The following is a 15,282-nucleotide window of genomic DNA, read 5'->3' on the forward strand; positions in this document are numbered from 1 at the left end:
ACAAAAAAAAACGACGACAAATAAATACATTATTCCTCTAATTCTCCAAAATATGTAGGGGACGTTATTAAGGCAATGCAGTGGCGTGTTTGTTTAAAAAATAAAAAGGGAAACAGAGAAACGGTTACAGAAAGCCATTACATGCACGTGGGTGGAAAAAATAAAATCATTTTCCTAAACATCGGTACGGTCTGCGCTTGGGTTTTGAACAGTAAAAACACTTCCAAATGTCACACTGGAGTTACCAAAGCCAACGGATCAGAGCCTCCCAAAGTACAAAAGTGCCAGCTCAGCAATATGAGAGCGAATAAGGTCAGAAGTCAAGAAGATAATATTGAATGACGCGTGACTTTGTTTTCCCAAGAAGGGTTAGCGATTTCTTGCTCAAATCAACCAATAGTTCAAGAAGGGAATGCCTGAGATTAAATCAAAAGCTCATTTTGAGAAAACTCTAAAGTTCATTTATCCGGTTATTCGTCCCGGCTGTCTGAGCTATTGATTTATTTGGACAAAACAACACTACTAACGCATAAGGAAGTAACGGGAGGAAGAGCGGCGCCTCCTGACGATCTTTGGGAACATTACGTTGCTGAACACTGATATTATCCAATGGGACCCGTTTGCAAAGTCAAGCCCAGGTCGTGTCGTTTCTTTTTTTTTGGGCGGGGCAGTGTGTGCTTTTACAGAAACAAACCATCCGCTGCAGACCCTCACAGTAAAAAAAAAAAAAAAAAAACATGAGTACAGCCAGCGCAATGCTCAAAAGTCTCCAACACAGAGTGAAATGTGGTCTGTGAGCGGGTGGAGCAGAGAGGAGAAACTAATGGAACAGGGTTAAAGGAAGAGGGAGAGGGGGCTTCAGTGGATGTAGGCTCTGTAGACCGCAGAGATGTCGTTGTCGGACTGGTCCAGCGCCTTGGCCCTCTTGTACACCTGCGCACACAAAACATAACACACACCTTTTCAGCAATAGAACACTTATTACAGACTTACAAAGGAAAAGGTTATGTCGTCGAAATCTCCAGAGCTGTGACTCCCAAAGTTAGAGGCGCCGCATCAATTATTTGTGATTGTTAAATTTATGATGAATCTTTTTATTTGTGAAGTCATATTGTTAGGGGGGCCCTGCGGGATGGTTGGGTGCTGCGACGTGTTCGCTGCTTTTTAGTTTTATTTCCTCGCGTGCTGGAGAGTCTAAGGCAGGGGTGCCCAAACTTCTGTTGGCCCGCCAGAGAGTGACCTACTTTTGCGCTGCATGTGGTTAATACCAACTCTCTTCCACTCATTCTCAATGGTAAATATGGGTGCAGTACACTTTTTGGCCACCAGCGTCAAATTGAGGGCGCTGTTTCTTTCCTTTCACAAAGTTAGGGAAACACCGTTGTGGTGTCTTGTTATTTATCAGAGCCTTGTAGCATCAACTTTCACAGTTTTTCAACTTTTATTGCAGAGGCAACAACAGTACATGTTAAAAACTGACTTATGAAAGAATTGATGCTTAACTGACACTTTCAAAATAATCTAATGTGGCATTATCTTTGAGTTAACAAAAGAATGAGGTAAAGTCACTGTAAGTGCTGCAGATAGTTTTTTTTAAATTTATTTTTTACTTTTTGCATTATATTGCTACAATTGTTGATTTTGTTCTACTAAACCTAGGCTTTTGCCATCGTTACCATTTGTTTTAATATAGCTTGTTATTTGCATGGATAGAATTAAATGCAAATGTTGGCGATCGAAAAAATAAAAAGTAAATAAAATAAAGCAACTATTATTATTTGCAGTTATATGTGTGTTGCCTCGGTTCCTGAGAAATCTAAGCTAAACAGACTCAGATTTTTTTCTAGATTCGGAGATAATTAGTGTTTTATGAAATATTCCCCTTTCTGAGGAACTCATCCTCCAGTCCCCTCCTCCTCCTCCACCTCCACCTCCACCTCCCTGGAATATTATGACAAATGCAGTGCGCCCCTCGATACCTGACAAAGTGAAAACCTGTTTGACAACTGACCTTATACGGAGAAAAATGTGTCTGAAGTTGTATGTGCAAACTGATGCGATGTGAACATTAACACTGCATCTCACGAATATGTTTTTGCCTCTTTGTCAGCAGTGTTGCTAGGACAACAGCTTACCTCATTTGCCGCTGCTGCCATTGGTGTGGGGTGGTTGGCGTTGTCCCCCATGGAGATGGCTAACCTCAGGTCCTTCTGAATATGCTTCAAATAGTAGTCAGGTTTAAAGTTACCCTGTAAGATATCTACAAACAGACGATGCTCGGTTAGTGTGAGGAGACACAAGAGGGGCAGGAACGGGCAGAGCAAAAATAGTCCTACTTTGACATTTCTGGTCCACAAAGGTGCTGGCCATCTGTCCCTGGCACAGGATGTCCAGGAAGGTCTGCTGAGACTGTCCCGTGGCCTGGGCCAGCGTCAGCCCCTCTGCGATGGTGGCCATGAAGCTCCCCTGCACCATGTTAAGGATCAGCATCATCCGAGCAGCGTTCCCCGCTTCACCTGCACACAGCGCCCAGAAGGTCAACACAGTGACACGGACCATCACCAAGAGTCACCGTCCAGCCAGGTTATCACAGGACATCAGAGTGTGCCCAAAGGCGGACACACTGGGGATCTGACAAACTAAGCAGGCATGAGGAAACATCTCAGGTTCTATCTGACCAGCTTCTCCTTCCTGGACCCTTTCAAAAGCAAGAACATGAGGTTCTGTCTGCAATTTTAATGCTTAACTTGGTGTTATAGGCAGTGTTGGTCAAGTTACTTTAACCTCTTACCTGAACCGAGTGCATTTCTTTCCATTTCGGTGTTACCCAAATCTAAAAGCTTCTCAACTGGTGAGCAACAGTGTAGTGCCTCATTTAAAAGCCAAGACTTACACAAGTGATGGTAACTTTGTTGTCACACTGTCGTTGCGTTATTGTTCATTACCTTTTCATTGCATTTTTGTTGTGTTTTCATCCTCGTTTTTGTCGCTATTTTGATGGGTTTTTTTACTTTTAGAATTTGGGTAAAGCCAAACTGGAGAAAATGTGCTGAGTTCAGGTGGAGGTCAAGACGTTAAATTGTAATATATTCTATATTAGCAGAGACAGCTTAATGTTTGCATTACATAATGCCACTTAGCAAAAGTGCAGTCAAAGATTTCCTTTTCCTCCTCTTTAGCTTTAACGACGTTAGCTACACGACTGCAGATCTTATACAGCAGTGTTCAACTTCATTTCCATCAATAAGAACCATTTAAATACACGTGTAACTCGACTTACTAAAATGGTAATGACTAATACATTCCCGTATTTTGTTTAAGTAATAATGTCTGATATTTTTTTAACGCGTTACTTTTGTAATATGTTACCCCAACACAAGATTAATCGATCAATCGCCATCATGGGCTAAATTGGTTAAAAATTGTGTTAATGTATTGTTATGTTGTGTGTTAGGGGAGAATACAGAACAATCAGATAAGTATCAAATGTGGCATCTGTTGAAACTGAGCAGAATGTTCATTCCTAGTTCCTAGCCCTGATTCTCTTTGGACAGGATTGAAAAGGACATTTTATCGGTATTTCTTAATAGTTATTTTTTAAAATGCCAATAAAGACGCGTGTGAGTACTGGTGGTACTGAGGGGTAGTGGTGTAGAGCACATACCCAGGAAGAAGGAGGTCTTCCCCATGGCCATGAAGCAGCTGCTGCAGTCCTCGTACACGGTGCGGTCGCCTGCAGCCAGGATCACCAGCATGCCGTCATTGGAGAGCTGCTGACTGCCGGCCACCGGGGCCTCCAGGAACCGGCCGCCCCGCGATGTGATCACCTGCACACGCCCACACAGAGCCATGGATGAGCTTCTACACATGGAGCTGGTGATCCCAGCGTTTTGTGTTCACAGCAGGGGTCTCCTGTGCGCCTGGTGCTTTACCTGGGAGAGCTCTGTGATGGTCTCAGGATCCACGGTGGACATCTCCACGTAGCACTTCCCTGGTCTGATCCCCTGAAGCACCCCGCTCGGCCCCATCACCAACTGGGAAACAAAAACAACACTTTACCAGGGCTCCGGCACACTATGTGGTAGAGAGTTGTGTTAAAAAAACATTACAATTAACTCCAGTTTGATAGTTATATAGAGACTGCACTCACATCCCGGGCAGCCTTAGGGTCTGAGACACAGGAGAAGGTGATGTCACACATGGACACCACCTCAGCGGGGGTTCTTCCTAACCGGGCCCCCTCCTGAATGAACAGGTCACACTGGAGAACACAGAGGCGTTAAGAAGTTCACTTAAATGCACAAAATGAGAATGAAACAAGACCAAAGTACGTGTAGTGGAGCTGTACAGGGCCTGTGAATTTGAACGTTTTACGCACTTTGGTCGAAGGTACCTTTTCTGCCGTACGGTTCCAGACGGTGACCACATGGCCCATTTTGAGAAGGTTCGACACAATCCCGCTGCCCATCAGCCCCAGGCCCAAGAAGCCTATCCTGCACAAACCAAGACCAGTGTGATGATGAGTAACCGGCCTCGTAATGGTAAACTGGCTGATGCTGACGAGCCCCGGTGTGTCTGTACCTTTTGTCTGTGGGTGTGATGCTGCCGTTGATGGCTGTGCTGTCCGCTGCCTGAATGGAGGTGGAGCCTGTCGTGTCCTACACAAACAAAGCCACTGTTTAGATTAGGGGGAATTATCTTTAAAACTAGAGATGCACCGATCCAGCTTTTTTGCTTCTGATACCCGGAGTTTGAGCGTCTGCTGATATCGATACCAAGAGTTTGTTATGAGTGACCCGTCAGGGGAAAAAGTGAATGGTCTTGTCTCCAGTGTGCGTGAAAAGATCAGACTTTATTGATCTCAAACGGAATATTACAGATCAATTAGCAACTATATCTTTCAATAAACAAATGGAAAAACAAGGATCCAAGGACTTTTCCACACTAAATATCCTTGGCTACATGACTGACATGGCTTCTAGACTACATTGATGTCAAGAACTCAAACAAAACGATCTGATCATTACAAACAGCATTTCATAAACTAAAATCCAAACATTTGTTTAGCTGCCGTTAGCATTAGCATGCTTGTGTCCATATTCACTTAGATTTAGTTAAAAGCTGTATTTCGATAATGCTGAGAGCCTCAACGGGTATCAGTTCAAAATCTGATATTTGGACTCAGTACCCAACACTGTATATATTCCAGTATTGGCTCCGACATTCACTAAAACCATCGGTGCATCCCTATTTCAAAAGCAAAATTGTGTAGCTTTTTATCTGGAAAAAGAAAATTGATATTAGTTGGCCGTATGGGTGGTAAGCCTTGCCCCTTTATGTTCCATGACTGAGGCCTCGAGGACGCTCTAGCTTCATTTGTTTTGAGGGTTTCAGATTTTCTCTGGTGAAGGAACCATCTCCATGGTTACAAATACATTCCATCCAGAAACCCTTAAAAAGAATTGATCCTGGAGCTTTCTAAGGCGCTATGCTAACCACGCATACAGCTACTGGGTCACAAAAAAGTAAAATACGGCACTGATATCAACTTTTTAACCATAAAAAGTTACATAATGCACTTTTTAAACCAAAGCAAGTAGATCTTTGTCAGTTTATATATTAGTGCTAACGACTCACCTCTTCAACTATTTTCAGTCTCTTGCTGATGGGTTCCATTGACGACGCCTGAGGACAAAACACATCACCGTTAAAGGGACTACACAGAGTTTGAAAATGTCAAAACTAAGTATGTTTGTCCCCCTACATTTTCCAGCCATGTCCTAATGTGTAGAGTGAGCTGTTCACCACAGCTGCCTCTGAATCCTGCACTGTCACTCAAAAAGTTGATACTTCGGGTCTGAAGTGTTGTCATGCACGAGCTTAATATAGAAGCTGCAGTAACGCGTAAGGCCTGAGGTGGCAGTAGTGAGCATAAACCAACCAACTTTCATTTAGTCCCTTTAACTGAGCGGTTTTTCTCGAGTTTGAAAGCTGAGACCGATAAACCTGATCTAAACAGATCGCTTTGTTGCGTTTTTCACTTTCGTTGTTATCTTTTATTGTTTTGTATTCAGTGTTACCTTTGTGGTAGATGTATACAGTACATGTGCTACAGTACATGTGTGTAAATGCCTTTTGTAAATAGTAATTGTAAATTTCTACTGTGATGGGATTCTGCGAGTATGTATAATCTATTCTTAGCGGTTGCTTCCTTTGTTTTTCTTTTCCTTTTGTACTAGGTTCCTTTGTGTTATTTGATTGTATGGATTTTGGGGGTGGGTACTTAAAAGCTCTTGCTTCGGCCCACTCCTTTTGAGTAGTGTGTTAACTGTGTGTTAACTCAAATAAACAAGTGTGTTAACTCAAATAAACAAACTAAACTAAGACGCTTTTAGATTTGGGTAAAGCCAAACTGGGTCTATTGGCCGTGTACAAACTGTGGAATACACTCCTCTTCATTGTAAGTAGGGACCGTGTACTGATGACATGGCCTACATTACCCCACAAAACAAACTCTAGCCACTTAATTCACCCAAATTAAGTCCTCATGGCGCCAGGTCTTATTTGCTTGTCGTACCTTGTCGGACTGGCTGAGGAGGAAGTGATGGAAATGTGGGTCGTCCTTCACCGGCTGAAACGCAAATCCAGAGTTACACACAAACGCAGTGGCAAGCCTAAAGAAGGTCAACACACAGCACACGCACGATCAAAAAAAGTCAGAACACAGTGCACAGGAGTCAAACGCAGTCGGCGAGAAAGAGGCAGGACTGATAGATACGACTACTTTCCACTGAGCCGGATGAAACGCCCTTCAATAGAGATCAGCAGGTAAATCCAGTAAAAGACACTAGCATTTAGCATTTGTGTTTCAACAAAGATACAGGTTTGACTTGGTTTGGTGTTGTATCAAAATAAGGCTGGGAAACACTGTGCTCAAATTAAAAAGTAGATCTCTGGACTTTTTACTTTTAAGTCAATGCAAAAAAAGTACATTAACCCTTTGGAATTTCTCACATTTCTATATAAATTGCTCATAAAATGTGGTCTGATCTTGATTTGAATCACAAGAATGAGTAAACAGTGTCTGCTTTTACTAATACCACCCAAACATTTACATGTTCTCGTATTTTTATTGGCCGTAGCATGTAAACAGGGAGGAATAAGTGAGTACACCCCCTGGCAAAGAATCATGTTTGCCATTTATGTAGACATTTAGAGCTAGGTGTGAGACAATCTGAAGTCCAATCACTGAGGTTGTTTGATATGCACCATGCCTCACTTCAAAGAGCTCTCTGAATACCTACGATCAAGAATTGTTGATGCTGGAAAAGGCAGAACCATCTCTAAAAGTCTTGCGTTCATAAATTCATGGTTCAATAAATGGAGAGAAATCAGCACTGTTGCTTCACTTCCAAGGAGTGGCCGTCCTGTGAAGATGTCTCCAAGAGCACAGCGCAGAATACTTAGTGAGGTAAAAAAGAACCCTAGAGTGTCAGCTGAAGACTTACAGAAATCACTGGCACACGGCAACATCTCTGTTGAAACGTCTACAATATGTGAAACATTGAAGAAGAATGGGGTTCATGGGAGAACGTCACGGAGGGAGCCACTGCTGTCCCAAAGTTGAATAGTTTGGGAGGAACACACAACATCATGTGTGGAGGGAAATTGAAACATCCCCACTGTGAAGTCTGGAGCAGGAGAATCATGGTGTGGGACTGTTTTTCTGCCTCAGGGCCTGGACAACGCGATCGATCAAAATTTGTTCACAAGTTTATCAAGATATAAAGCTTCGGGCCATAAAATACACGTTCTGGAATGGCCCAGGGCTGTGACGTGACTTCAAGAAAGACCAACAAGATTCACTCTAACCTGCAACTACAGGAAACGTCTGATAAGGTTATTGCTGCCAAAGGAGGATCAACCAGCTATTGAATCCAAGGGTTCACGTACTTATTCCTCGCTGTCCTGTGAATGTTTACATGTTATAGCCAATACAACTATGAAAAAATGTAATTGTTTGCGGGTATTAGTCTAAGCAGACTCTGGTTACTCATTCTTGTGATTTTAATAAAGATCAGACCACATTGTACAATTAAGGCAGAAATTAAGAAATTCCTAAGGGTTCACATACTTTTTCCTCCCACTGTAGATGCAAGTATGTCAGATTATTCAACTATTTTTCCAAGGCAACTCGAATACTGCTGACATGTTTACACAAATCAGTATAAACATGTCAGTGTTTGTGAATGCATGAGCGTGGGGGAGAAGGCCTTAGCTGTGTAATGTTGGAGTTACTTCCTGGATATCTCTGGCTCGCTATAGAGACAAAACCCCGTCATACGGCTCAATGGAAACGAAGCTTGGGAGGATCTACAGTTTCCTTAAACAGAACACATTTGTTTTAGTGCGAAAAGTCCCCGGAGGAGCTGTGGAAACACAAGCAGAGGGCCCCCGTGAGCACAGCACACACAGGTCAGAGGGGAAGCTCCAGCCACAGGGCGAGGGTTAGGGTGCAGGAGGGAGAGGAGCAGAGGCAGGCTGTGGGGCTGGGTCACCTACACTGCTGTCCCACTGGAACGCCGAGCCCGACGCACTCCCCAGCCTCTCCGCTGTGGACGGCTCAGGGTCCGAGTCTGTTAAGTCCTTAGGAGGAGACAGAGAGAGGTTCACCTCAGTCGGGACAGGCCCCGGCAGCATGGGGCCGCTCACGTGGGGACGTTTAAGCACCAAAGTAAAACAGAGTCATTCAGTGCAAAGAACCTTGCTGTTGGAACTATCCTGCATTTGACAGAAAGTTAACCAGCACTCTTCTGTATGTAATCATTTTAGTGAAAACTCAATTAACACTTGTACCCTGGGCAGCATGGTTTTCAGAGATCAACCTGAAACACACAAGTTCAGCTACTCTAAATCACTGCAGTGGCCTTTGTCTGTGGGAGAATTTCTGAGACAAATACAGGATGGAATCAGATCAATGAAGTGGTTTAGTAATCACCGATGCCAATACCAGAAAAATTCTGTGGTATCAGCATGAGCGCCAGCACTGCTCTGCAGGAGGTGGGTAGTACTCAGTTACATTTACTCAAGCATATGTCACTCTTTCAAGAAATGGTACTTTTGTACTTTCGTTTTTTCTTCTACTCGAGTAATATTCAAAATAAGCATCTGTTTCTTACTCGGGTATAAAAAAGTAACTCATGCCACTGTGAGTAAATCTTTAAGGTTCATTCATACTTCACAGGACCTAAGAACTTTGTTCTACTGCCCTGAGCTGCAGCTGTCAAGCTAAACAAAGTTGATCTGATTCAATTCCAATTATCCCACGCTGAACCAGATCCAGTCATTTTCCCTGGATCCAGCACGAGTATGTGCATCTCATAATAACTACAGACAGAAGAACACATTCCTTCTGGATGTGCTCAGTTGAGTCAACATCAGCTGAAGGTGTTAACCCTAAGATCGACAGATGGACAATCTTTTGTATAGTGTCAGAGATCCACAGGTATTAGCAATTTGATTGCACCAGAAGTTACTAAAACACACATTTCATTTATAATCAAAGCCTCCAAAAGCCCTGAAGTGAAAAGGGATGCGTGTCAAAAGAACGGCATTGCTCTGTTGTTACGCCCAGAGTGCAGAGCAGTGTCTGAGATACCTTTTCTGAGGGGTCCTTGAGCGCACTGAGGTCTTCATCATCCTCGTCCAGGATTTTCAGAGGCTTTTTCTTTCCCTTGGACTCTCCTTTTCCTTCAGAGTTCTGTTCAAAACAGACAAGGTCTTTAATTAGGAACCATTAGACAATAAATAACATAAAAGACTGCAGCCTTCACTTTCTCTTTTCAGACTGCAGTCGTCATTAGTCGTCTTTAATCAAACCAAACAAGGGCTCAAACAACTGTAGTAACTGGATGAAGAAAAGGTGAGGTCGGGCAATATTAACATGGTTTTGCAAACCATCAGAAACACACAAAAAGATGTGCTGGCAAACAGCTACATTCAGATTGTTTTGGATATGGTCTTATAGATGATATAACGCTCACCTCTGTACTGGGGATGAAAGCAAGGCAACTTTATACCACGCATTAATTAAATGGAACTGCATTAATTTGAATAATTTGGGTTTTAAAAATGTGGCGACTGAAATAACACAGGATGGAATGGAACAGATAAAAGTTTCGACAGAGCTTCTTTTCATAAAAAAGCCCAGTGAGCCGGTTTTACATCCCCATGGCAACAAGCATTTTTAGAAAACAGAAAAACCCTCACAAACAGCAATACTAGAAATTAATTTGGAAACTAAGATCACCAAAAGTGATCGTAATTTTTAGTCACATCGTCACTGTGCGTTTGTTACATTTTTTTTTGCTTTTCCAGCCCCTTATGTGTCACTTTTTTGTCACTTTTTTTTAATTTACATCCTCGTCTACGTCGTTATTTTGATGCTTTTAGATTTGGGTAAAGCTGAACTGGAGTAAAGCTGAACTGGAGGCACTCGGTTAAAAGGTTAATTGCTTTTGGAGATGTCAGGATTTAAAAGTTTTTTGGTTCCAATAATTGTGAGAGAAAATACAAAGATTTTGCGATTATTCGCTATTATGGAAACAATGAAGCGAACAACTACTAATATTTTTTTGTTTTTGTATTGAAAATGCTTTTTAATACTTGAACTTGCAAACAACCACCGTTTCTAAAAATATAAAAGGCTTTAAGACTCCTTTGCATGAATAAAAATACATTTGGACAACTTTATGGGGAACAATGTGTTACCTTGACTTGGACATTTCGAAGAACGTTCTTGAAGATGTTTGATATTCAGCGAATCACAAAGAGGTCCCACACTGCTGTCTTCAGTGTGGGACCTGAAGACCGTAAACCGCGGCTTTTAAGATTCTTATTGTTAACCTACCACATCCTTTTATCATCGCGGTAATCGCAGAAACAGTTCATCTTGACGTCCCTAATTGCTTGAGTGATTTAGCCATGTTTTGAGACTCGTTTGACTGCTGCAATGGGATAAACTTTAGCAGCGAAAATCCCTCCAAAAGTCCATGTCCTTGCTGAATGATTTAAACTGGAGCCTTTGAAAAGCTGCTCCAAAAGATTCAAATTACTAAAACATGCGCGATTGATAACATCTATATTTTTGATGAGGGAACAATGCTGTAAATGGTTAAAGGTCGAGTAAGACCATCAACAACTCACCTGGTCTTTGCTTTTGGCCTTCTTCAAATACTCCTCCACCGCATCCACCGCCTGTTGGAACCTCTTGCCCTTGTTGATCTTGATCATCTCCTCTTTGTGCGGGTGGTAGGGCTTGAGCTGTTCCACCTTGATCCATGCACTGCACAGGTACAACACACACAAGGCCACAAGATTCAGATTCAGACTGTGGGAGCAGAGATGACCGTATTTCGTTATAAAACTATTTCAATTCAAGTGATTCAAAACATTATGCTGATTTAGAATGCATTCCCCTCTGAGAGTCAAGTGTACTAGGTTTGGTTGGAGACAAATAACGGAGAATACGGAGGCTAAGTAACCCCCTCAGTGGTTCCCAGTCTGAAGGGCGTCTGGGACTTTAGGAAGTTCCTGTTGACCAGGGTTCCCGTTAGCCGGCTGTAGCAAATGACCAGAAAAATATAATTGCCATCGGTCAAAAGGGCCAACAAGAAAGGAGAATAGGCTAAATACTAGGGCTGGGCCGATCCGATATGTATCACGGTACTCGGGGCCGATCCGATACGTATTGTGATACAATCAGTATTTATGATTTGTAATATGTTCACCTTAAAATTTGAAAAAGATGTTGTATAAACCCAAAGCCATGACAGTTTTTGAAGTGTTAAGATCAAAAGACACAAAATGTAACAAAGTGCTGTTACTGGAAACCAAAGGAGTGCAGGCTAAAAATGCCTCCAAACACCAATATTGAAAATATCGCGATACTTGAAAAAGTATCGATACTTTGCAGCACAAAGTATTGCGATCCAAATCTTATTTTGTCCCAGCCCTATTTAACACAATATTGCACCTAAGTCAGGTGACTGACACAGCCAAAGTGTTTTTGAGGCAGGCCTACATATTGAAAAAAGTTTCAATCTAAGCACATCGCCTGTTTTACAAAGCACCAACATCGCGCTGGAAATGAAGGATTTTCTCTTCGTGCTTCGTCACATTTTCCAAGAGAACAGCGGCCTACAGGAACATTTACTGTTCTAAAAGTGAGAACTCAATCCTGTTATTCTTTAAACCCCGTGTGTTCAGTCAAACTAAAGCGCTGCCTCTTCCCGGGAGAGTAGCCGGGTTAAGAGGCGCTTTCCCCCAGCCTGTCCGGGCAGACTGTCCACGGGGTTTCCTGGTGATCGGAGCCTCTCTGAGTGTGGCAGCTGGGTGCTGCATGGTGAATCGTTCAAGGCTGTCTTTTAAGGATTTTCCATGATGTTTCAGCAGCACTTTTATTTTGCACCTGAAGCAGACGAGGGAGGTTTACTTACTGATCTTCTGTCCCAAAGAACTTGACAAAGTGACATTTTTTGCCCCGGGGTTTTTTCAAATCCTTTGGAGGGCTTACAACCTGTAATTGGAAGCAAAAGAAAAAAGCAAGTTTAAATCATGCCACACTGGAAAAAGCTTAACATCCGCTTTAAGTCCACTTCTTTTGATGGAGCATTTTGCAAAACAGAGATGGTGAAACATGTTCAACTACAGCATACCTTTCCAGGCCATGGAGGATATCGACCCAACTTCCCCCTGAAAGCACAAGTCAAACACATTAAAGTGTGAAACGGTACACTTACAGGGTCATAGGCCATGATTTTGGAAATGAGGTCAGTTATGTTGACAGTGTGGTCTTCTGAGATTTGGCTAACACTCACCTCACTTTTAATCGTAGGAGAGCTGTTTTTTTTTCCCCTCCACAGTAAACTTCACTATTACATTACTTAAAAACCTCTTAACCCTCGCCTTAACCCAGCACATTTTGGAGTTTACAGCCTTTAACTAGAGTAACACCTCATTTGAAAGGTAAGACCTACAAAACTGTTTTTTTTTGTCGCACGTGTCACATTTCTGAAGCGCTTTTGCTGTGTTTTCGTGTTTTTTTTATAGTCATGCTTTCATCACTTATTTTACGCTTTTTTTTCTTTTTAGTTGTGTTTTTGACACCCGTTTGTTGTGTTATTGATGCTTTTCAGGCACGTTTTGGTGTTTTCACCCTTGTATTCATCGCTATATTTTTTCAAGAAACTTTTTAGATTTGGGTAAAGCCAAACTGGAGAAAATGGTGCAGTTGAGCTGGGTGTTAAGAGGTTAACCGCACTAGGCAAGAGTAGGTCATAACTGCACGCAGTTTAGAGAAACAGGAAGTGACCCAGTGGCAGCCATCCTCTGAACAGTTGTGCGCTTCTGACTCCTCCATCTTTCTGTTGTTTGGGAAACAAACTGGGCGAAGATACTTGAAAGTACCCACAGTTATCATTTAGTAAACACGAAACAGTTGAGCCAAAAAGCAGAGTCGTTTAGGCGTTGTTTAATCGGTTTGCTCTGGGGAATAGTATTTAGCTAAAGTGCTAAAGCGCTAGCAAACATCGGCCGTAACCCGTTGTACGCTGACGCAGTGTTTATTAAAGCGTGCCAAATACACTACATTTTAACTATTGACAGATTCAAAAACAAACAAGAAAACCTATGTGATTCTGTCGCTGACCAGTTGATCATCTGGCTGCAAAGAGCGCCTGGGGCTGAGTCAGCCCAGTTACCGATTTGTTTGGGTCCACAGTGAAGTGAGGAGATCAGCGGCTGCAAAAGACAAACACTGGGCCAAACTCACACATCCGCCGCACTAAGCGGCGTAAACACGTCCCCCTTCTCACAGGCGTATCAAAACACACTTATTTGTGATCTTACCAGACAAGATCCCCAATCCGCAGATGCACCGTCGCCATTTTACAACTTTAATAAATCGTCGCAGTGAATGAACAACACACCCACCGCCTCACGTGAGCGCTGGCTTTCCGGCTACTCCGCTACGTCACATCCGGTTAAACCAGCCAAGCCCGCGCCATAGGTCGAATAACCGAATAACCCCGACTGAGTGAGCGCATTTTATGGACTTTCTTTGACAGGTGCCCTTATCAAAACTGTATCAGTATTTAGCTCTGCTTATTTATTATGCGTGAAAATAAATGTGCGCATTTATCAAAGAACCCGGATCAGGGCTAGCATGATTGTCTCTCAGCTACTAGTGACGAAAAAACAACAAAATATTTTCCACTTTAAACATGCAAATCTATGTGAAAGAAAGTTGCAAATTTACGAGATTTGGTGAGAAATTGGTGAGAAAACAAATAGCAAATCAGCAAAATAGGTGAAAATTTGCCAGAATGAAGTTACAAGCTTTCCAGAAAAAAACCAAAACAAATATATGAGGAAATATGTGAGAGGCACCTGCCGGCAGATCTCCACTGTGAGGTCTCTTCTGGTGCACGCTCCACTGTCAGAACCGGTCAGAACCATGGATCTATTATATAAACGTCAGAACGCCTCCACTGTCAGGACCATCAGGACCCCAATACGGGAAGTTACTTTTTTGGGTGGGGGCGGGGGGCGATTTTTTTTTTGTAGGATGGGAAATAGAGTGCGGATCGGGCCGTTTTTTTCTGTCCGAGCCCGGCCCTCGTCCGACAGAGCAGTGCTCGAATCCGAACCGAGGGCGAATTCGTCTGGCAAAATGTAGAACAATCATCAGCTAATAATATGTTCAGAACAGAACAGAAAGTTTACAGCGTGCAGACAGTGTCTCTGGAGCGGAGAGAGAGGAAGGCGCAGAGAGAGAGGCCAGAAAGACGCGTCTCGGCGGTACGTCTTTGGGCTAAAAATAAGTTTCAACACTATTGATAAATGATCGGTATTTGTCACGAACAGCGCTGTAGATCACAAGGCACGATGCAACGCTCTGCAGAGACAGATGTGCGGATAGGTCCTGCAGACAAAAGGTGCAGGCCATGAACACTAGGGCTGCAACTAACGATTATTTTGTAATCAATTAATCTATCGATTAGTTTTACGATTAATCGAGTAATCGCTTGGCTGTGAATGGTGTAGGAAAATTTTATTTTTTTTATTTTTTTTAAATCACATATAGCTTAAGTGGCGCTGCTTGAAGATGTGTTGATGGAGTAAACTAAAGGGAAATGTTTGTTGGAGCAAAATGTACACAGACCCTAACTATATAAACAAAGTAGGATTTCATCAAAAATACTACAGTTTTATATCATTTTT

The 15,282-nt window shown here is 42.6% G+C and overlaps 1 protein-coding gene across 3 annotated transcripts; it reads right to left on the reverse strand.

Annotated features, from left to right (window-relative positions):
• Positions 1-557: 557 nt before the first annotated feature.
• glyr1 (glyoxylate reductase 1 homolog (Arabidopsis)) lies at positions 558-14,034 on the reverse strand. 3 transcript variants are annotated; one of them, XM_079564211.1, is made up of 16 exons: positions 13,909-14,034; positions 12,717-12,753; positions 12,498-12,577; positions 11,206-11,344; positions 9,659-9,760; positions 8,563-8,646; positions 6,578-6,631; positions 5,638-5,685; positions 4,582-4,658; positions 4,379-4,493; positions 4,151-4,261; positions 3,933-4,034; positions 3,665-3,827; positions 2,337-2,516; positions 2,136-2,260; positions 558-933 (listed from the first exon to the last, which is right to left on the reverse strand). In XM_079564211.1, exons 1-16 carry the CDS (start codon positions 13,944-13,946, stop codon positions 859-861), a joined length of 1,530 nt encoding a protein of 509 aa, XP_079420337.1. In that variant the 5' UTR covers positions 13,947-14,034; the 3' UTR covers positions 558-858. The 3 variants fall into 3 exon arrangements, with proteins under 3 accessions (XP_079420337.1, XP_079420338.1, XP_079420339.1); XM_079564212.1 differs by having other exon boundaries at positions 573-933; positions 4,394-4,493; XM_079564213.1 differs by lacking the exon at positions 8,563-8,646 and having other exon boundaries at positions 577-933.
• Positions 14,035-15,282: the final 1,248 nt, after the last annotated feature.

Source organism: Gobius niger, assembly GCF_951799975.1.
Source record: "Gobius niger genome assembly, chromosome: 10".
Taxonomy (NCBI): Eukaryota; Metazoa; Chordata; class Actinopteri; order Gobiiformes; family Gobiidae; genus Gobius; species Gobius niger.